Source organism: Dendrobium catenatum, unplaced genomic scaffold (genome assembly GCF_001605985.2).
Source record: "Dendrobium catenatum unplaced genomic scaffold, ASM160598v2 fragScaff_scaffold_716, whole genome shotgun sequence".
NCBI lineage: Eukaryota > Viridiplantae > Streptophyta > Magnoliopsida > Asparagales > Orchidaceae > Dendrobium > Dendrobium catenatum.
The window spans coordinates 20,370,656-20,394,320 of record NW_021319178.1 but is presented as its reverse complement, the minus strand read 5'-3'; the positions used below and the strand labels follow the sequence as shown (position 1 = coordinate 20,394,320).

Below are 23,665 nucleotides of genomic sequence, written 5' to 3'. Positions count from 1 at the left end.
AATTATTTTGCCGACGCGCAGTCACTCTTGTAAAGTCAAGAAATTAGCTTAATTAATTCAATAAAGCGGCGTTGGCTCAAGATGCATATCAATCAACGCCACCTTTATCTTATTCTCGCAACTTCTAATGATATATTCGAGACATAGGTAAGAGCTAAATTATTATAACCTCTGATATAATAGTTTCATTTACCGATATATTATTTTTATTGATTTTGCTTTTCAAACCGTGACTATATTAATTTTTTAAATCTGATCACTATGAAATCGAGTATTTTTTTTGTTCTCCATTGCTTTTAAAAAAAAATCATAGCACAAACTTTAAAAAATTACTATATCTCTTACATATCAATTTTATAAGAAAATTGTCTATATATGCTAAAACTATACTATGTTAAACAGTAATTATTGTATTGCAGATTGGTCGAGCCTAGAATATTTATGAGATGTGAACTTATATCTTTTCTTTTCCATCACCACTGCTCATAATTATGAGCATTTCACGTACTAGGAAATTAATATATAATACTTAAACATATTTTTTAATATGTAATAAACTCTACTCACTAGATTTTATTCTAAACTCCGTTTGATATAAATAAATAGATCACTTAGATATTTAAACATTTATATAACTTATGTATTATATTATACCTCACATCCTCAAAAAAAAAAAAAAAAAAAAAATAAAGATGAACTATATTAATTAAAATATAAAATAATTAAGTTACTCTAGAGAAAATAAAGCAGTTTAAACCAATCCATTTTATATTCAAAGCTAATAACAAAGAATTAACTCAAAGATAAGTAACTAACTCATAGACAACTTTTTGAACAGTATACTTTATGATAAATTCTTAACTATTTTGCAACATTTCTGTGAGTGTTATGTTTACGCTTAAGGTAATTGGATATATAGAGTATTATTTGAAGGTGCGGGTGCAGTACGGGGCCGGGAGAGCACCGTCTGCACAACACACGGGTACCAAGCGGTACTAGTGATACCTCAATCCAGTGCTGGATTTTATATCGAGTTACCCGTGCAAACGGTTCTTCCCGCTTGCACTCTGACCTAAAATCCTCTCTTGTGTACAAAGGTTGTGAAAACCGGAACCGGACAACGAACCGGAAGAACGAGAGTTCATGTTCGACGCGTTTTGACCGGTCGATACCGTGTCGAACCGGATGACGTATAAATAAGGGTAATATAATTAAAAGTAATAAAATTAAAATATAATATGACAATATATTCTTAAAGAATGTTTATTCACTGATAGTTCTGTAAGAATTTTAGACAAAAAAATAATAAAATCATACATAATACATCATTTAGTTAACACTATAGACTATTAAAATATATATAGTGTAAAATTAAAGTATAAATATATAATCATATGTTATATGACATTAATTATAAATATATACACTAATTCTACAGTTTAAATTTTAAATAATAACATCTCAATCTTCGTTTAATATATTTATATATATCATATTGAAAGAGATTCTTCTAGTGTTCATTTCTCTATATAATATACTAGAATTTTGATTAAAGCTTTATTATTTTATGTTATAGTATTTAAACAAATTATACATATATTAGAATTATATATTATCATATCTCTCTTATATTTATACCTAAATTATTTATTCTTATAAAGTCCATACAATATTATTTCTTTAAAGATTTATTATATTTCTATTGCATTTAAATTCTCGCGATTTAGAAAAAGTTTTAAAACTTTTTTTTTCTATATATAAAAAAATTATAAATAAATTTTTTTACTGAATAAATTAATAAAGTATATATGAATTGAATAATAAATTTAAGAAAGTATTTTAAAAAATTAATTATTATGATTTTTATTTTGAATATCTACAAAAATAAAATTCCAACAAGTTCTTTAAACAAGTGCTATTCAGTAGTAACACTTGTTGAATGTTGATAAGCACAAAAAAAACTACAAGTTGTTAGTGACCTACATATTCTACCTAGGAGTTTTATCTATGTCTCTATATACCACTTTATTTGTTCCTTGTACTTCCTCTTTATTTAATGGGGACGCACGTATTACTAATTAGCTTTTCTCATGGTATCTTCTCTGGCATCAAGTGTGAGCTAGATTACAACTATAGACTTTATAAATGTAACTTATATTTATACTTAATAAAACACTATGCAATCATATATTTATTATAATATATATATGATAATTATGATATTTAAATTAATTTAATATTTCAAGCCTTTTAAACATTTTATATAAAATTAAATATTCTTACAATATCACTTATTAGTTGAACCGGCCGGTTCTTTAAAAGACTCGGCGCATCCGGTTCAACCGGTCGAGGGCGGTTGAACCGGACGGTTCACACCGGTTTTTGAGCGAGGTTTTATTGTGCTAATACACTCGGTATGCTTTTAGGTTGAGGCATCCTGATACATCGAGGCCGAGTAATTAACCAGTTATGCACACACATGAGTTAGAAACACCGGTTCGGTCCGTCGAAACGCGGTCTTGACGGCCAGGATTGCTGGGTGGCGCGGAGTTTACACAATGCTTGTGTATGATATTTTATCATAGTAACAGAAAATTTTTGAGTGATTATCAAACTACTATTATAGAGAAGGACTGCTTTCAGAAAGTGGTAAATCATTTCAAATAAATCAAGCCAATAGACGTCAACCATTTTAATTAATTAAAGTACATTTCTAATAATTTAGAATTTAATTCAACATGTCGCTAAGTGCATATCCAACTTCGCTCTCGTCAAAGTTAGAAGATTTGAGCTAAATAAAATCTCTTCAGAGTGCACCACTCTCTATAGAGCACTGAAGTCTTGTTAACTAGCTAAGTCTGAGGACCCAATCAAGTACCCTACTCAGCACACATTAAATTGACAAATTAAACTTACAGTAAACGACTATGTTCTTAAGATACACATAACTTGGACTTAGGTTGTTACTATTTGAATCCAGACCCTAAAAAACACGCCGAACTCACGAAAATTTCAGGTTATAGGCACCAGGAAAGTGATACGGTCGGATTCGAGTTGACCTGAAATCCGAGATTACCAACACGGTCCCTCCCCGCTCAACTCCCCCCCGGCACTTTGCAAGCCCTAAGTGGCAAAGTCCTTAACCACAGTGAGTCTAACCAAAAGACTGCCCACGTTGAGCTGCTTGCCTGTAGGCACGGTCCCACATCGACTGTCCTCGTGGCCGCAAGTATCTCCCCAAAATGCTCCGCCCTGTCGGACCTGTCCCTCCTCCTCCCACGAGTTTTCAGCCTAAGACGTTCGTTGCATCCCCGCCTCCGCTCGCTAGGTGTGAGTCCAACATCTCAACCAGATCAACCCGTGTTCCGCCAGCAAATTTTTTTTGGCCGGTATTGGGTCATTCGTGTGGTTTGGGTTGACCAGGTTTTTTGGGGGGGCGGATCCATGTCTTAAACGGGTCGGATTCCGAATCTTGTCCGGAGCCAGCAGCGGGGTCACTTTAGGGTTTGACCCACTCGCTCCAACAACTGTTTTTGACCTATTCCTTCTTGGGTCCTTGCCCATAAAAATTGTCAGGGCAAACACGACCCAAAAAAAACCGACGCAAAAATTCGGTTTAGGGTCACCCGAGACCTGAAACGGGTGGCGGAGTTTAGGAGATTTAGCATCTCCAGATCCTCATATCTAAAAATGGTTAAGTCGGGTTTGGGGTTATAACCATTTTGGAGTAACTCCTTATATCACACCCGCAAATATTGACCTCTTTGTAAACACAACATATTTTCGTGAACTCACCGGTCCTTCAAACTATCGCAGAAGATTGGACCGTCGATATTTGATCTCTCCACGACTTTGACAGGTCCGAAAAGTGAAGGAGATTGATCGCCTGTGTTTTGACCTTGAAATGTAGCCATTTTCTTAATTGAAACGGGTTCATTCGGGTCGTGTCGCGTTGACCCGGGACCCGAAAGCGGGGTCGGGTTGGGTCAGGAAAAACTGACCCTTTTTAAAAATGGGTCGTGTTCGGGTTGACCCCGGAATAGTGCCCTCGGGTTCAATTTCGGGTTCGACCCGAACCTGCCCGTGACCCGAAATTGATCACCCCTACAACACCACCCATGGGACAACTGCCAGGCAGTTCATCGTCTTAGGCAATTAGCTATACTATCTTCTATTTTGTTTTTAAATAATATCTATATGTAATGTAATGATGAAAATAGAAGATATTTGTAACAAATATTTATAAAAAATTATAGCCGTTCTAAGCGTGTTTGTTGCTGTGGTTGGGTACACCAAAAAAAAAAAGAAGACTCCTGTATAGTTCTATATTATGATCAATTTTACGGACGTGAGAAAATTGGAGGGCTCACTACCTCTAGTCACTAATATATGGTGTGAAGAGTGTAACTTGCTATGATATGATCAAGGAGTCGTGTGACCGCGTGCAAAGCACGATGACGCACTTGAAAAAGAACAGCTATTTGATTTCAGCTTTGCACCCTTGTAATTTTTCAGAGGTGTGATCTATCTTTAGTATGCATGCTTTGCTTGAAACAAGCATGATTATTGCGAGTACATTTATTAATGAAAAGGTAAGTAGTCGTATTAGATTTCCAATGAATGAAAAAAATATATTCTAAAATTTAAAAAAGATGGTAAATTCTTAATCATATTAAAAAATAAAATTCAAATATTTTATATTAATATATAATTAATACCTAGAAATACTAATTTTTTTTTCATTAAATTTAAATCTTTACTTCGTTGAGAGACACTAAATCACCTTCTAATTCCACTGATATACCTATATTATAGCTCTGCATTCTCTATTGATATAGTGAACGCTAGTGTATGTGTTTAATGATTATTATGAAATATACTAAATTAGAAAAATGGGGAACAAATGACACACATACTTGGAAAATTCATGCAAAAAAATTCAATGCCAGAAGGGTATTCAAGCCCCTTCAAAATAATTTATTCATTATTCTTCAATGTACCAATATATCCTTAAGGAGAGCCTCCAGTTATCACACCTGGCCTTAATCAATATTGAATTTTAAATCTGCCCATTTTTTAAAGGTTTTAATGATTAGAGAGTATTATTTTATAACACTATCATAAAAATTTCAGTCCAAAGATTTATTAGCATAATCACTAAATGATCTTAGAATAAACACAATTGCACCCCATTAATTTTACATTCAATTATAACACGAGTTTAAATAGTTTTATAAGGTCGTCACTAACTCGAAAAGTAAACTTAGGAGAAAAATTAAATTAAGGTACAGTCCTCAAAGCAAAGTTTTAATTAGGGTCTGATTTTTTAACCTTAAAATTAGTAGACTTGGCGTGGATCATATATCTTACAAAATTCTTATTTTGATGAAACATTAGCTGTATATCATTTAAAAAGTCTCAGGAGCCAAATATACATGTTGCCTAACTAGGTATTGCGAGATTAGTCATCTAATATATGGAAATAATAGTCCAACTCATAATGACATTTTAAAAGCATAACTTCAATTAAGAGTCAAGAAATTAATCTTCTCCCATCACCGTCCTTTGGTTTTTCTTGAAAGAAAGTTATTTAGATTCAAGTTTGTACAACTGTGATTACACACACCATATAATAGCAATCGACGCTTAATGCAATATGGCCTAAAAACTAACGTGAAAATGCAAAAGAGATGAATGGATATAAAGTGTGGAAAATTCTATTACATAGTCCGAAGTGTGTTATAATTAATGAGAAAACGACACCCAAAGATTTCAAAAAATATCATTTTTACCTATTTATTTCATAGGGAAGGAAGATTAAAAAAAAGAGGCCTACTTAAAGAGTAAAAATAGATGCTAAATCACACTATGGTTCACTATTATAGACTTCCGTTAGACGCCACTAGCTCAATACTGGCTGCTCTAGATGGAACAACTAGGAGTGAGTGACTTCATTGAAATAGGGTAAGCTAAGAGGCTATAACTCACAGACCTGTGATGGAGCCCTAAATTGTCTGCAATTTGGGGTGAGTATGTTAAATAGCGCATCAGTAGTAAGCTCCATGGTCGACAATTTGTGAATGAAACCGCGATCATTGAAGACTCTCCTAGAAAGACTCTTTCTTGTAGCTTGGATGACAAATTCGATTTAAACGACATTTACATATCTTGGAGCTAGCATGTGCCAGTGTGTTACAAATCCTCTCGTAAGAAGCTCATAGACCTGAATCATGTCCTACTAATATCATTTTACTTGCGACGAACGAAACCCCAACATATAGTTTACTTTTTTTTTTTTCAAAATCTCATACAATTTTAAACTTACCAAACATAAAGAACACAAGATACTAACAACATCCAAAGTAGCTGAAAAAGAAACTCATTTACAAAAATCCGTTTTTTTACATTTATCATCAAGTAACAATACAACATACGCGTTCAATCTACAAACATAGCTACAAACAGCAGCAATGATCAAACTATCCATGACATATATTAAAAATCAAAAGATAATAATACCTATTTATAGGTCATATGAGCATCCTGAACTTCACATACAGACCCTTTCCCTCCTATCAATCCGTGAAAATAGAAGGTAAATAACAATGAGCGATAATATACGCTCAGCAGACAACAGTTTTTCCATCTAAATTTTCAAATTAATTTATTTTACTTAAATATTTTCCAATTTATGCATTGCAATACATCAAAAAATTCATATGCTAAGCAATTTATAATAGACATAGTAGTATATCTAAAGACTTTAAATAATAATTTGAGACAATTAAATATAACTTAAAATTTTATATTACTAAATACTGTTAATGTTAACATAAATAGGACATGTCAGATATGCTCATAGCACTAGACGTGAACTATAAACATATAAAAATTTTTATGTCTCTTATTAACTCCCAAACATTAACATATGTCACTCTCTTTTCAAAGATATTGCGCAAAGATTCCAGGCCAGCTTACACTCCCATAGAGATATAATTTCAAGGAAGAGTTCTGGATCCCTGCATCAAATAAACTGCAAAAGGAAATGACCCTTAATAATATATATATTATATATATATGATATATATACTAGATAGTATATATATAAATATTATATATATAATCCTTAAGGAGTCTACAATATGCTTAGATCTGATATTAGCGAGCCTCCAATACAGCGCTTTAGCGGTGGGCTACTCAACAATGTTGCCAGATTAGACTCCGGAAGCGAGAATGCACTCCACATAGCACTCAGGATTGAGCATATTCGCTAACGCCATATCGATCTTAGTCTAATTCTCGCATCTTCCAACATAATACCGGATCATCCTGGTTACGAGACTATGCACTCAAGGTACTCTCGCGTCCAAATGATGAGATACTTAAGCACGGTCGGCCGACCGTATAGTCGTCAGCTCGTCAAGCCACGCAAACGTCGGATCCTCAGTAATTGACCTCTGTCTCTCTCAGATACGTGAGTGAGATTTTCGTATATCCCATTTTCTATCCAAATCAATTTGAGATCATTTATGTACAGCACTTCAATTATTTCATGCCTAAATTAAATTTGGGCAATACATGTTATATCAGAACATTAAAATTAAATCACCTAATCTTAGAGATAGTTGATAGCATTACACAATAAATGTCGATAATCGTTGAGCGAGTTCTCACGCTTGTCGTTAAATCAATCGGAGGTACGAGATGACATATTATTTTTATATATCTTAAAAAAACAAAACCATTATTATAAATGTACAAAAAAAATTATTTGATTTAACAAGACATCGAATGATTTGTTGAGCATAGTGATTGGATTGATTAATGTTTATAAAGCAGTGAAAAAAAAAATGAAATTTTAATATGAAAAAAAATGTCATTAAAATTCAAGCACTTATAAATTTTTTGTTCTCAAAACACTGAAATTTTTCCTCATTTCATTCTCTAAGAATCCTTAAATTTGGTGCCATCACTTTTCAAAATATAATTATATACCATCACAAATAAGATGGAATTGCTTGAAATTATATTTCATTAAAGAGAATTTAATCACGCGAGACTTCTCCTAAGATGAGTATTTATATTTTGATGATAGACTTCAACCACTGACAATGAGCATTTTCCGCAATGGCTGGTCGACTTCATACCTGCCGTGGCTGTTTGGACACACATCAAGTATGTTTTATCTCTTGCGATATGAATATATGATAGATGGATAGGAATTAAAATGTTAAATAATGAGGAGAATTTTTCAGAACTTTTGTGCCCTTACCTGATTATGCTTACGCGGTTTATATGTGTTTGAAATGATCTCTTGTAACTTGGCAACGAAATGCAACGATATTTTTAAAATTTATATTCAGAAGTACAACAATTTATTATTAAATTGCAAGATAGTTAATTCTCTCTTGCAATATACAATCTGATATGTGAAGAAAATATTTTTTATAAGATATTATAAAACTATATTAAAAAAATAAAAAAAGTGCTTCATAAAAAAGTATCTTTAAAATTGAGGCAAATTACCCTATCAAAAGGGAAATATTATACACGGTAGAATTATCAAGCATGCGACAACTGCTCAAACATAGCCCGTGTTCGAGTAAAAAATGACGTGGTGTGTTCAAATTGATCTTTGGATTCATCTCTATGTCCGCATACAGAATTAATTCCCACCCTATAAAGACCTTGAAAATAATTGAAAAAAGGACAAAAATAATAGTCAATATGATAAAGATTAATAATTAACGGCCTAAAATTAAAATAATGAATTTTTTTTTTAAAAAAAAGATTAAATGTATTACTTAATACGTTTCTTTAAAAATGAAATACTCTTTAAATTATATTTATATAAAAATTCATTTATATCAACATAATTAAGAGATAATAATAATACTTTTAAAATAATAAGAATATTAAGAATGAAAGTCTAAAAATTTAAGTTGTATATATTATTTGACAAAGTGAGCAATTGCTCTCACTAATAAATGGAGTAATTTCGGGTACATAAATGTCAACGGAGAAATCCGCGACGCTTCGGAAGACCGAAACAGCACGGCACGGATCGCGTTTGGTGAATACCGCGGTCCGGCCAGCCCGACTCCAGCTCATCAGCTTGCCACGTCAGCCCTGACAAGCCAATGCCAATGTCGGCTTTATTTGATTCACGATCTATGTGGTGAACCTTTTCCGAAAAATTATTAAGTGAGGAGTACAGACGGGGTGAGAACCGTCTGCACAGACACAGAGTACCGAGCGGTACCCAGCGGTACCGAGTGGTACCGAACGGTACCGAACATTATTTTATACTAGTGTGCAGACGGTTCTCCCGTCCGCACTCCGTACCTAATAATTTCTCATCTTTTCCACGCGAAAACAGCTCATTGGAAGTTCATTCCTCCCCACTTCCTCCTACGGTCCTACCCACACTTCCTCCTCTGCACGCTCTCTCTGAACCTATTTGCAAGCAGCCAAGCAAGCAATAAAAACCTTCATTTCTCCGTCCTCTGTTCCTCACTCTCCGTCGTCTTCATTTCCAACCCCATTCTTTCTCTCTCTCTTTATTTTCTCTCTGGAAACCCTAACCCTAACTTTACGCCCCATATTTAAACTTCAGTGCCGAGCTGCTTTTTGACCGCCGGCAGCCATAACTGTCCCCTTGTTCTCCGTTCCTCGAAGAACTCTCACATCTGCAACGCATGTTCAGATTTTTCCCCTTGTACAAAAATACATTTTGAGGTGACATTTGTTGTCTTAGACTACTCTGCTTTTGGAGACCGGGTCTGATCCGATTCGTCTACAGTCGTAGTCCACCAACTCTCTCTTTTCACTCGTGTTTTGAATGATTTCTGGCGGAGTAGAGAAGCAACCTCTTCCATATAATCACCTTCTCAACTGATTGGTTCTTATGCTTCCGCGGCACTGATTTTCAGAGCAATGCGCTATCGAATCCTTACGCATCTCATCTCCCCTGATTTCTTTTAAGGTAAGAATACATTCTTGGAAAAAAATCCTTTTTTTTTGTCAATTGCGATTTGCGACATAATATTTACAAATCTCTGTTTGTTTGGCCGCAGTAAATTGCTTCGATTTGCAAGCTGAAGTTGGCGTTTTGATTGTCATCGGCAAGGATGATGTATCCGGAGCAAGCTCAGGGGAAGCCTCCAACAGCACCAACGGCGGCTCCAAAGGTGACATTCGGCCGGCGAACGCCCTCTGGGAGGTACATCAGTTACTCGCGTGAGGACCTCGAGAGCGAGCTTGGCAGCGTGGACTTCAACAACTACCACGTACAGTTCCCGATGACGCCGGACAACCAGCCCATGGAGGTAGTCCCGGTCGACCCTTTCGTCTCCGCCAAGGCCGAGGAGCACTACGTCTCGAGTTCTCTCTTCACCGGCGGGTTTAACAGCGTCACACGCGCCCATATGATGGACAAGGTCACGGATACCAACCTGAGTCGGTCGGCGGCCGCCAAGGCGTCGACTTGCGCCGTGGAAGGGTGTGATGGGAAGGTGATGTGCGACGAGCGCGGGGAGGAGATGCTTCCCTGCGAGTGCGAGTTCAAGATCTGCCGGGATTGCTTCGATGACGCGGTGAAGAACGGGGGGAAGCTGTGTCCCGGTTGTAAGGAACCTTATAAGGCTACTGATGTGGAGGAGGTGGCGAGGATCGCCAAGGAGAGGAAGGCGATCACGGTGCCAAGGATATCGGCTTCAAAAGCCGGGGCGAGGATGGAGAGGAGGCTGTCGATGATGAGATCCATGAAAGGAGGAACCAGTGAATTTGAGCACAATCGGTGGTTGTTCGAGACGAAGGGAACTTACGGGTATGGAAACGCGATTTGGCCAGAGGAAGATGAGGTAGGCCACGACGGTGGCGGCGATGACAGGCATGCTAAAGATTTTGTGAGCAAGCCGTGGCGGCCGCTGACTAGAAAGCTTAAGATTCCGGCGGCCATCCTTAGTCCTTACAGGTGAGATTACTCTGTTCTTGCTCTGCTCTATAGGTTTTACTTGTCATTGATGTTTTTAACCATTTGCTCAATTAAGAGTGACGATAAGGTAGGAGGAAGATTATGTGGGAGCCTTCTTATTTTCATTAAACAGAAGGAAAAGCTACATAAAATTAAAATAAAAAAAAATTCTAAGCTTGCCAAATGAAGGTTTTAAACAAAATCAAAGGTGAGCGGCCGAATTTTAAAAAAAGCTGATTATTAGTTTAATTTAGTTAAAGAACTTAATTTGAATTAAATTTTAGAAGGAGCAGAACTGAAAAATCAGTTAACGGGTTTGACAAAATCACGGTTTTAAAAAAAATCATGATTTGGATTTCCGGTTTCTTGAGAAACCGAAAAAAGTTACCGATTTTTTTTTTCCAATATCATTTATTTAATATATATTATAAAAATTATATATTATTTTGATTGATTATAAAAATTATATAGTCTATTGGAGAACGCAATTCTTTTGTTCAATTTTAAGAAGGGCCATTTTCACTTTATTGTTGTATGGGTATTTGTGTTTGATTGAATATTTCTAAAAAAAATGATGATTTTATTTTTATTCATTTTCAATATAAAAATGAATGAGAATTTATATGCATTTTATAAGTATTTATATATCTTACATCTAAATTTTTTTTATTGACTTGCAAAACATTATCATATGTGAATAATATAAAATATTTCATTAATATTAACTTATAAAGTAAAATTCATTTTTTTTCTTTAATTTATTTTGATATAATTTAGACACAAGAGTATTATAAAAGGTTGTCTAAGAATATTATGATCAAATTTTTTATCTAAAAAGAATTAAGTTCATTTGATTTATTTTGAGAATAATTTAATATATATAAAATTCATATTACATTCATCTAAAAGTAAATCTACTGATTTTTATTCAATCCTAACTCTGATTTTTTTTTATGCTCCTAAATCTGTCTTTCTTTCAATACAGGAGATTTAGGTTTCATTTGGGGCAGTTTTCATATTTCTTTTTAAAACAATTTTTATTATAAAAATTAAAGAAATTTTTGTGCTATAATATTGTTTTAAAAAATAGCAAAAAAATTATACCAAACAAAGTCTAAATGTGAACTTTCATTTAATTTGAGGGTTTTTTTATTTGCATGAAATACAAAATATGCACAATATATCACCTAATTTTTTGTAGTTAACTAGCATAACACATTTAACATCTAACTATAATGGGCTAACAATGGACTTAAATTCTTAGTGGAGTGAAAATTAATCATAATAATAGAAATTGTATGTGTTCTATTTTTAATATTATAATAAAGATTAATTTATTAGGGATTTAAAATTATTCACCTTTTTGGTCTATTTTAATTATTATATTCTATAAAATTAGCATATTTATAAATTTGCTTGGCATTATAGTTCATTTGTTTTGAATAAACATTTTTTTTTGGTAGAATTGGGCCTCTCTGGAGCAGTTTTTTCGCCTCTTACATGCATATGTTTATTAATTACATGACTATTACGTGATGCATAGATTCATTACATGACTATTACATGATGCACATGTTTATAACATGACCATCATGACTATTACATGATACGAATACGATACATAGCATAAATGATATGACATGATACAAATTTTTAATTAGAGTGATTTATTTGTAAGAATAAAAATAGTTGGGCAATACAAATGTTTTTTGTGACACTAAAAAAAAATTATTTTATAGCAAAAACTGGGAAAAAAAAAAACTGATGAATCTATGCATCATGCCAATCCTTCCATACCAATCTCACCATTAGAACTGAGATAAACTTGAAAAAAAAAAACTTTTTTGTTAGAAATTCCTGATAAATTTATATTTTCACTTTTGTAGAATAATTGCATAAATTTTTTATATTGTTACAACCTTTATCACTGTTAATCAAGCTTCTGTGTTATCCGCAATCAAACGCTAACCTCTTAGTGATGATTATATTTTACATATCTTCTGAATTGCACCAAAATTCCTTATTTTTGAAGTTATGGTTCTGCTTTGCATGCTTTGTAGAACAATATGTTATATTGTTCTAATGTGCTTCTTTGTAAATGCAGGCTGCTAATTTTCATCCGCATGGTGGTACTGGTTCTTTTTCTGGCTTGGAGAATCAAGCACAAGAATCCTGATGCTATCTGGCTATGGGGTATGTCTGTAGTTTGCGAGCTATGGTTCGCATTCTCATGGCTTCTCGATCAACTCCCCAAGCTCTCTCCAGTGAACCGTGCCACGGACCTATCTGTCCTCAAGGATAAGTTTGAGATACCCACTCCTACAAATCCCACCGGAAAGTCCGACCTCCCCGGTGTAGACATCTTTGTCTCCACCGCTGACCCAGAGAAGGAGCCGCCCCTCGTCACCGCCAACACAATCCTTTCCATCCTCGCCGCAGAATACCCAGTGGAGAAGCTCGCTTGCTACGTCTCTGATGATGGCGGTGCTCTCCTCACATTCGAAGCCATGGCGGAGGCCGCATCTTTTGCCTCTGTTTGGGTTCCCTTCTGTCGCAAGCACCGCATTGAGCCTCGCAACCCCGAGAGTTACTTCGCTCTTAAGCGCGACCCTTATAAGAACAAAGTCCGCCAAGACTTTGTTCGCGACCGCCGTCGCGTCAAACGAGAGTATGACGAGTTCAAGGTTCGCATTAATGGCCTTCCCGACTCCATCCGCCGCCGCTCTGATGCTTTCCACGCTCGCGAGGAGCTGAACGCTGCCCGCCTCCACCGTGAGAACATGGACGAGCCAATAGTCAAGATTCCCAAGGCTACTTGGATGGCCGATGGTACCCACTGGCCAGGCACCTGGACTCAACCCAACATAGACCACTCCCGTGGCGACCACGCCGGCATCATCCAAGTCATGCTCAGGCCCCCAGCTGAGGACGCTGTGTTCGGTACTCCTATGGATGAATCCATCGGCGGCGATGGCGACGGCATTCTCGACCTGACAGAGGTCGATGTGCGGTTGCCCATGCTGGTCTACGTCTCCCGTGAGAAGAGGCCAGGATATGACCACAACAAGAAGGCCGGCGCCATGAATGCTCTCGTTCGCGCCTCGGCGATCATGTCGAACGGACCCTTCATACTCAACCTGGACTGCGACCACTACATATATAACTCGCAAGCTTTGCGCGAAGGGATGTGCTTTATGATGGACCGCGGTGGTGACCGCATTTGCTATGTACAGTTCCCGCAGCGATTTGAGGGGATTGATCCCTCCGACCGGTACGCTAACCACAACACCGTGTTCTTCGACGTCAACATGCGCGCACTGGACGGCCTGCAGGGTCCCGTCTATGTTGGCACTGGGTGCCTCTTTCGTCGCATTGCTCTCTACGGTTTTGATCCCCCACGCGCCAAGGATCACTCAGCCCCCGGCTGTTGCAGTTGCTGCTTTCCCCGCCCCCGCCGTGTCGCCAACGAAGACTCCTCAGCCTCCCGCGCCCTACGCATGCCCGAGGACGACGATGAGGAATCAATGGCCCTTTCCTCCTTCCCCAACAAATTTGGCAACTCGAGCTTCCTTGTGGATTCTATTCCAGTGGCCGAGTTCCAGGGACGACCGCTCGCCGACCACCCGTCTGTGAAAAATGGCCGCCCGCCTGGTGCTTTGACCATCCCGCGCGACCCACTCGATGCATCTACTGTGGCGGAGGCCATCAGCGTGGTGTCGTGTTGGTACGAGGACAAGACGGAGTGGGGAAACAGAGTAGGGTGGATCTACGGTTCGGTCACGGAGGACGTTGTGACTGGCTACCGGATGCACAACCGCGGTTGGCGATCAATCTACTGCGTCACCAAGCGCGACGCCTTCCGCGGCACCGCGCCCATCAACCTTACTGATCGGTTGCACCAAGTCCTCCGTTGGGCCACCGGCTCGGTGGAAATCTTCTTCTCCCGCAACAACGCCCTGCTCGCAAGCCCAAAAATGAAGTTTTTACAGCGCATCGCGTACCTTAACGTTGGTATCTATCCCTTCACCTCTTTCTTCCTCATCGTCTACTGTTTCCTCCCCGCCCTCTCGCTCTTCTCGGGCCAGTTCATTGTGCAGACACTCAATGTCACATTCCTTGCTTATCTCCTCGTTATCACGGTCTGCCTATGCCTGTTAGCCATTCTAGAAATCCGGTGGTCTGGGATTGAGCTTGAGGAGTGGTGGCGAAACGAGCAGTTCTGGCTCATAGGCGGTACAAGCGCCCACCTTGCTGCGGTGCTACAGGGTCTTCTCAAGGTTGTGGCTGGGATTGAGATATCCTTCACGCTCACGTCCAAATCTGCCGGCGATGACAACGATGATGAGTTCGCCGACCTCTACGTGGTTAAATGGACGTCACTCATGATCCCTCCGCTCACTATCATGATGGTGAACATGATTGCCATAGCGGTGGGGGTGAGCAGGACAATCTACTCCGTGATCCCGCAGTGGAGCCGGCTACTCGGTGGAGTGTTCTTCAGCATTTGGGTGCTTGCTCATCTCTACCCGTTTGCCAAAGGGTTGATGGGCAGGAGGGGAAGGACGCCCACCATCGTCTTCGTTTGGTCAGGCCTCATTGCCATCACCATCTCTCTGCTCTGGGTCGCCATCAATCCCCCTTCAGCAAATTCTCAGATTGGCGGTTCCTTCTCTTTCCCCTGATTTTATTCCTTCCATTCTGCAAAGCTTTCAACCATTTTGATTTTTTTTTGTTAGAGGTTTAAATGTTCTAAATACTTGAATTTATGTTGATTATTTTGTAGATGGAACAAATCTTCATTTTAATAGTTTTGGTTTTATGTAAGATTTGTTGATAATAGTTTTTTATATTTTAATTCTTCATTCTTTTTATTATGATTTCATTTTGAGTTCCGTTTGTTCTCCTTATGAAATGGAGTGCAAAACAAAGCATTTGAATGATTTCATGGCCATCGAACTTTATGCATGTATGCATTTCAATTGATTTTGACGCCTACAGAACTTACTGTTATGAATTCCAGTAGATTAGAAATACATTAGAAGCCCTTTTTTTAAAAAATTCTTTATAAATCTGGCAAGCCATCAACAAGGTTAACAAGGAAGATAGTGCGGGGGAAAAAATCAGGCAAGAATCCGCAGTTTCTCCGAGCAGCCGCGAGCTTGGAAGCCATGGGGATTGATCTCATTGCCGGTGGCAGGAGCAAGAAGACGAAGCGCACCGCGCCCAGGAGCGATGATGTTTACCTGAAGCTTCTAGTCAAGGTTTCTGGTGAGGAGGACTGAGAGCAAGTTTAATGGTGTGATTCTGAAGCGGCTTTTTATTAGCAAGATTAATAAGCCCCCCATCTCTCTCAGGAAGCTTATCCACTTCATGAAGGAAAAAGAGAATAATATTGCTGTGATGGTTGGAACTGTGACTGATGATAAGAGGTCCATGAGATTCCAGCGATCAAGGTTACTGCTCTCAGGTTCCAAATGAACAAATTCCTAAAAAATAATCAACTCAAAATTCAATTTGACATTCTCTGGAATAACAGTAACCTCCTCTCGGGGATAAAATCTAGCAAGTCAACCTTTTGCATTCTTTCAAGGCTATTGATTGTATAGAACTAAGAGCATCTTCACCCGAACGTCTGTTCTTATGTCATTTTATCCGATCGGCAAAAATGCCGCTATTTAATTGCGGGTGAACACTGCGACGCTACTTGATCGGCGTCGCACTGTTCACCCTCTATTTGTTTTTTTTTTAATTCAAAAATAAAGCATGTGAAAGAATATACTATGAATTTTTTTTTTTTGTGTTAGAAAATGGAGTTCGATTGGAGACAAGTTACTGTATTTTAGTGCATTACTGTATTTTGGAGTGAAAATTGAATTTTTTCGTTGGAAATGTCCAAAGGTATAATGATAGATTTTGTAAGGGCATTTTGATCATTTAGTATGCCACACACTAGTATTTTTAGATCATCTAAGGAACAAATGCCAAAAAAACTGAATAGTAAAAGAGCACATAGCTAAATCTCTCTATGCAATAGCTGTTGGATTTCTTATGTTTGCAATGGCCTGTAAAAATCATATATTGCATAAGAAATGGAAGAAATCAATAGGAGGAAAGCATAGGTAAGGTATGGAATGGATATTATGATACTGAAATTATTTGATTAATCATTCTTTTAAGTTTAAAAAAAATTGACTTAAAACTGCAGAGCTACATTGATTTAGACCTACAAGGAGATTAGATATAAGAAGTATCGTCATGGACAATTACATCTTTGGTGTTACAGCCATCAGTTGGGTGTCACAATTTCATAAGATAGATGCACTATCAATCATAAAAGTAGAGTATGTAGTTAGTAGATAGTGGTTTGGCTAAAAGGTTTTTTTTGGAAGAATTAAGACTTCGTTTGGGACGACTTTTTTATTGCTTCTTAAAGCAATTTTCTAGTATACAAATTAAAAATTTTGTACTAAAAAATTGCTAAGAATCAGTAAGAAAGCCATCCCAAACAAAGGCTTAGTCTCGATTTTTCAAAATTAAACATCAAAGAACTATTCACCAAGATCTCTGATTGTCTTTGGAAATATTGCAAGTGAAAGAAATAAAATGCACTTGAGGCAATATGCTACTTGATCATGAACAATTAATGGTTACATTCAAACAGTTTTTTTTCCCAATTTCTTAGTATCTAATTATCATCATAGAAATTAAAAAATAAATAAAAAAGAAAAAACTCCCCAAGATAAATGTGATTGGAAGGGAGAGTAGTGAGTAGATGACCGCTCAAAAGCTAATTTATCTTGTATTACCACTCAGATTAACAGCAAGAGCATCAACATTTATAAATTTCATAGCACCACATTATATCATTAAGTTTCATGATAAAGAAACACTATAACATCACCAAATAGCTTCATACCACTTTCAATGGAATTTCTTGACTTTATTGCCTAATTATTTTTATTTAAATTAACTTCTTAATCAATGCATGGACTCAACAGTCAGTGGTAACCACTCTCTGAGCTTTTGGACTCTCTTATTGAGGAGATCCCTACTAAGCTCCAGCATTAGCCAATTTGGCTCTCAGTTCCTTCCTCATAATCTTCCCTGCAGGAGATTTTGGTATTGCATGGACAAAATACACCTTGTGCAATCTCTTGTAGAACACCACCTGAAACATAAACATTCTGAAGAGTTAACCTTGCAATTTCTTAGAAGTCTGATCTCTCATTTCTCTCAAATAATTTAAGTCACCTGCTTTGCTATGAACTCTTTTACTTCATCCTCAGTGAGTTCAATATTGTCAGTAGATCGAGCAATGAAGGCAACTGGAACCTCGCCAGCAGCTTCATCCTTTTGTCTGGCAAACCACATTAATGAGGTTCTTAAGTCTGAGAAAACATGAAAGTTCTTTCATGAATTGAATTCAAGAAAATATTTGTCTGTTAAAAGTGATTACGGGACAACAGCAGCGTCAGCAATACAAGGATGGCTTACTAGAAGTGCTTCGAGCTCAGCCGGAGGAACCTGCAGCCACAGTACAGAACTTGTAATCATCTTGGATTTTGAAATATATTGAAGTTTAGGGGTTTGGTCATAACCTGAAAGCCTTTAAACTTGATGAGCTCTTTCACTCTATCGACAATGTACACTTCATCATCATCATCTACATAGCCAACATCCCCCGTGTGAAGCCACCCCTCCACATCAATAGTCGCCAATGTAGCTTCAGGATCATTAAGATAACCTGTAGGACATGCGTGCCACCAAACAACTAAGTAATTTTGACTAATTAATCCATAATTGAATCTGCTTGAGAGTTAGATGAACCATTTGGATGCCAATGAGATTTGGCTGGTCATATGATCACTTACCTTTCATGATCTGATCCCCACGGATGCATATCTCGCCAGCCTTGTTACGGTTGAGCGAGAAGCCGGTCTCTAGATCGATAACCTTCAGCTCGGCATTGCGGACAACCGTGCCGCAGCTTCCGGATTTGGCCACGGTCGGTTGCTTGGCGAATGCCGGGCACATGGATAGCACTGGCCCAGCCTCAGTCATGCCATAGCCCTGCAACATTAGCAATTTATAAGAATTCGCTTATATTGCTATATATTTTATAGATAACTATGTCATCATCAATGATATCATAATTATCAATTAATAAAGAATCAAATAAACCCTTAAATTTTCTATATAACTTTATCTTAATTTATTTTGGAAAATGATAAAAAATAAAAACTCCAGGAAAAAGAGAGTGATGAACATAGGAACAGAGCTCTTTTTGTTTCAGAGTAATAACTAATAACTAATGGCAACAAGAAGATAGTGATGAACAGCACAAATAATTAAGAAAGTAATTGAACTTTAGCCATCATTCTATGAGAGTACAATTAATTTTGGTCCAATAGCATAATTATAATGCGTTTAGAAAAACCCTAACGTCACGGGTTGATGAGCAAAGATTTAAATGCTTGAAAGGAAAACAATCTGTTCAGAAATAGTCAATAAAATTGCAGTTTTGTGTTGAAATTTGGATTTAATTTGAGCTCAATTTAAATCTTCCAAATCAAGTTTGTCATTTATAAAATCAAATTTGAACTGGATTGTAAAACAATTTAGTAGCAAGCAATGCAGTTGATTCTCTATATATTACCAACAACAATAAAGCCTTTGTCCCATTAGGTTGGGTCGGCTACATGAATCCTTTTTCGTCATTGTGTCATGTTAAAAGTCAAATTTTCATTTAAATCTAATAAAGAAAGATCATTTCTAATATTTTCTAGCCAAGTCTTTTTAGGTCTATCTATACCTTTCTTAACATAAGTCAAATCTAATACTTTAACTTTCCTAACCGTGTCATCAAAAGACCTCCGTTTAATGTGACCAAATCATCTAAGATGACTCTCTCTAATCTTACTTCCATTGAAGCTACTCCAACCTTTTCACGTATATGCTCATTTCATATCTTATCTCTAAGAGTAAAGTCACTCATCCACCTAAGCATCCTCATCACTGCAAAACTTAACTTAAATGGCCAAAATTCGGCACCATAAAGCATTGCAAGTCTTACCACCATCTTTTAGAATTTTCTCTTTAGCTTGAGGGGGACTTTTCTATCGCACAACAAGTTCAAGTATTTTTAAATGGAAACCTAATCATGCCCCCATAATATGATTAATATTATATTCATTGAATGTCTAAATTGATTTTTTTTTTTTTTTTTTTTTTTTTTTTTTTGCTTATTGCTATTTTCAATGGACGCATCAAATATTCTCAACATACTCTGCAGCCACACTCTTGAAGGAAATTTTTGGCTTGCAAATATTTTGCTGATGCAGGCCTTTACTTTTTGGTTAGAGGGCAATTTACGCATACTGTTGAATATTAGATCAGCGTACTAATCATTTTCATGATGATCTATCTACTCGTTTGCTATCAAAAAGAAAAAAAGAAAACATTATATTCATTGATGTAGGTATTATCATCTTGAACATTTTGACAGGCTCATATTAAAATTTAATTGATTGGTTTTACATATATGATATGAAATATATATGATGGCAAGACAAACTAGTTGAAAATATTGACTAATTAAGATTGATTGGAGACATGCTATCTTATACAGGAAGGTGGGCTGATGAACTTTTTTTGAAATAAAGTGTGTATAATCCCAAATGATTTGATAAGAGAGGTAAGAAAATTAACTGATATGATATGATACGCCAACAAACAAGTGATGACTTCTTATATGAAAGAAGCCATCTGACTTGTGACATGGAATATGAGACTGAATTCTATTTATTTATAAGGGCTGGTATGATTGAGACTAATCTTTGTTTGATCTGAAGGGTATACATGTCTTGATATAGGAAAAAACGTCATAGAGGCGGTATTATGCCTTCCATATAACATATTTTGCATACATGTTAATATTGCATTTCTATATAATATGATATGATATGCTAGTTGCATAAATGACATGACATGATATGAATATGATATAGGACAAGCTATACATTATACATTGTACTTGATGTAGAATATAATATATATGTATTAATATTGTATGTCATGCATAGAACAATTGTAGAACACTTGCTTGATATGATAAGTATACTAATATACAAGAAATGTCATTTAGATAAAAGTAAGATATAAATTATAAACATACATAGATTCATGAGTTTACCTGCTACATTGTATTTAATATGAGTATATGAATGACATAACATAAAGATCCCTTATATGATTATTAACTACTGATTTCTAAGATACATTGCTTGTGTTTATTCTCAATGCTAATATGAATTGATACTGTTCATATTGACTGTCACATATTCTTACTATTACATGCTAATACTAATCTAAATTAAATGATTACATAAATGTTATTTCTATTTTTTTGTATTGATTATAATTATAACTTTTGATAACCTATTAAGCTTTTAAGCTAACTCTATATATTTTTCAAAAAAGGGTCATGATCCAATGAAGGTTGATTTGATTTTAGAATTTCGTGTTTATATTTTGTGTATATTTTTATTTATTTTTTTGTAGTCATGAGTATTGAAAGATAGACTGATATATTGATTGAACTTCTGATTATTATGCATTAATTTTAAGAAATGAATATAAAATTTTAAATTTGTGTCACTAAATCTTCTTATAAAACTAAAATGTTAACTTATTATTTTTAGTGTCACAAATATTCTAGCACTGAATAAATCTCATTTCTCATTTTTATTTTGATAATGGATCCATCAACAAACACCATATCCTTCCCTAAATTAGTCACACCAAATCAAAAGGCTTGGCTGGTCTCGGTCTTATCTTCCCCTTTATTCTCGACATAGCTTCTAAATTGAGAAGGATTTTCGCTGTGTGGGCTAAATAACTTGCAAACTATGGGTGCATTTTTTAAATTATATCGAATCAAAAAATAATCAATCACCTGTCCGAGGATCGCATGCGGCAGCCGGCAACTAAGGGCGGCCTCAAGCTCCTTGCCGAGTGGCGCCGCGCCGGAGATAACGATCCTTATCGAGCTCAAATTGTAGTTCTCCACCACCGGGTTCTTCGCCAGAGCCAGCACTAATGGTGGCACCACAGCCGCCATCGTCACCTTATACCTCTCAATATATCCCAGCATCGTCCCAATCTCAAACTTCGGCATTATCAGCACGGCCGCTCCAGCCCTCAGCGAGCAGAGCAAAACAGAGTTGAGTGAAAATATGTGAAACAGGGGAAGCACGCAGAGCACCACGTCGCTGGTTTTCAGATAAAGGTTCGGGTTTTCTCCGTCGACCTGCTGCGCGATACTTGATATCAAGCTCCGATGCGTCAGTTCTACACCTTTTGGAAACCCCGTCGTGCCCGAAGAGAACGGCAGGGCAACCGTGTCTTCGGCGTCGATCGATATTTCCGGAACCGCTGCCTCGTCCCCGGAGGAGAGAACGGAGAAGGGTAAACAGCCTGCCGCGGGATCGTCGACGGTGATAACGACGAGTCCGGCTTGGAATTCCTCCCAGCTACGGAGTTTGTCCACGTACATGGACTGCGTGATGACGGCCTTCGCTCCGGAGGAAGTGAATTGTTTATGGATTTCCGCCGAAGTACAGAAAGGATTAGCAGCGGTCGCGGCCGCGCCGAGGAAAGAGGCGGCGATGAAGGTGAAGACGAACTGTGGGCAGTTTTGGAGGAGAAGGAAGATCACGTCGCCTTGCTTGATGCCGATGTCGGCGAGGCCTGCAGCTACGCGGCGGCATAGGAGGTGGGTCTCGGCAAAGCTGTAAGTTTGGCCGGTTGGCCCGGCAATGAGGCAAGGATTGTCGGCGAACTCTACAAGCTTCTCGAAGCAGTAGGTGTGGAGGGGCTGGTTGTTGTGGATGGGAATGTCGGGGAGCCTTGACCGAAAGATAATATTTTCTGCTTGCGACGGCCGCGGCGGCACCGCCGCAGGCGGGGAGGCCTCATGAGGATGGACATCGGGTGAGGCAACGGAAATCATGGTAAGTATTGACTGCGAATACGTCGTTCTGAGCCTCTCTACTAGCCAGATGATTGAAAGCAATACCTTCGGAGACTCTTAAGCACTGATTCCTTCAATGAAACAAGGAAGGCAGGGCGACAACAGACTTAAATCGAGGTAGAAATGATGGCGGTTGGCTTCAGTACAAGGATATAATAACGTGGAAGCTAATGGACAAGGGGAAATAATTAAATCGCAGCAGAGCGGATGCAGGTCATATGGATAAAAGAACGTTGAATGGGAAATACAATATGTTGGAGTTTGGTAAAGAGTAGATTTTGAAAGGTGAAATGTGGGAGAGAGATATAAACAGAGGGGCTGATGAAAGAGAGAGGAAGAAGGGGAGTAATGGCTTGTAAGGGGTTGGCAGGTGTTGTGGGGAAGAGGAGGAGAGAAATAAATAAGGTAGGAGTTAGGTGTGTTATATGGTGGTGGTGAATTCGATCGCGTTGGCAGAAGACGCGGGACAGAAAAGAGCATCGGAGCGCACGCAAACTTCGCCTTCATGAAAACAGCGTATTTTCCTCTGTTTCAAATATTATGTGCACAACGGCCTGGAAATTTTAGGTAATATCCTAGCAATTTAGGTAGTATGCACATTTTACATGCATTATGTACAAAAGAAAAAAAAATATTATTAAAGGTACAACACTATCAGG

The 23,665-nt window shown here is 37.3% G+C and overlaps 2 protein-coding genes and 1 pseudogene across 3 annotated transcripts; 2 read left to right on the top strand and 1 right to left on the bottom strand.

The window, feature by feature from the left end:
• Positions 1 to 9,414: 9,414 nt before the first annotated feature.
• LOC110097221 (cellulose synthase-like protein D2) lies at positions 9,415 to 15,799 on the top strand. The gene is made up of 3 exons (XM_020823483.2): positions 9,415 to 9,985; positions 10,077 to 10,975; positions 13,080 to 15,799. The coding sequence occupies exons 2-3, from the start codon at positions 10,131 to 10,133 to the stop codon at positions 15,655 to 15,657; spliced, it is 3,423 nt and encodes a 1,140-aa protein (XP_020679142.1). The 5' UTR covers positions 9,415 to 9,985; positions 10,077 to 10,130; the 3' UTR covers positions 15,658 to 15,799.
• Positions 15,800 to 16,142: 343 nt separating this feature from the next.
• LOC110097225 lies at positions 16,143 to 16,582 on the top strand (annotated as a pseudogene).
• Positions 16,583 to 17,743: 1,161 nt separating this feature from the next.
• On the bottom strand, positions 17,744 to 23,362 carry LOC110097226 (probable 4-coumarate--CoA ligase 2). Of its 2 annotated transcripts, XM_020823487.2 has the most exons (6): positions 21,930 to 23,362; positions 18,847 to 19,045; positions 18,574 to 18,719; positions 18,432 to 18,499; positions 18,227 to 18,332; positions 17,744 to 18,143 (listed from the first exon to the last, which is right to left on the bottom strand). In XM_020823487.2, exons 1-6 carry the CDS (start codon positions 22,983 to 22,985, stop codon positions 18,027 to 18,029), a joined length of 1,692 nt encoding a protein of 563 aa, XP_020679146.1. In that variant the 5' UTR covers positions 22,986 to 23,362; the 3' UTR covers positions 17,744 to 18,026. The 2 variants fall into 2 exon arrangements, with proteins under 2 accessions (XP_020679146.1, XP_020679145.1); XM_020823486.2 differs by lacking the exon at positions 17,744 to 18,143 and having other exon boundaries at positions 18,285 to 18,363; positions 18,470 to 18,499.
• Between the last annotated feature and the right edge of the window lie 303 nt (positions 23,363 to 23,665).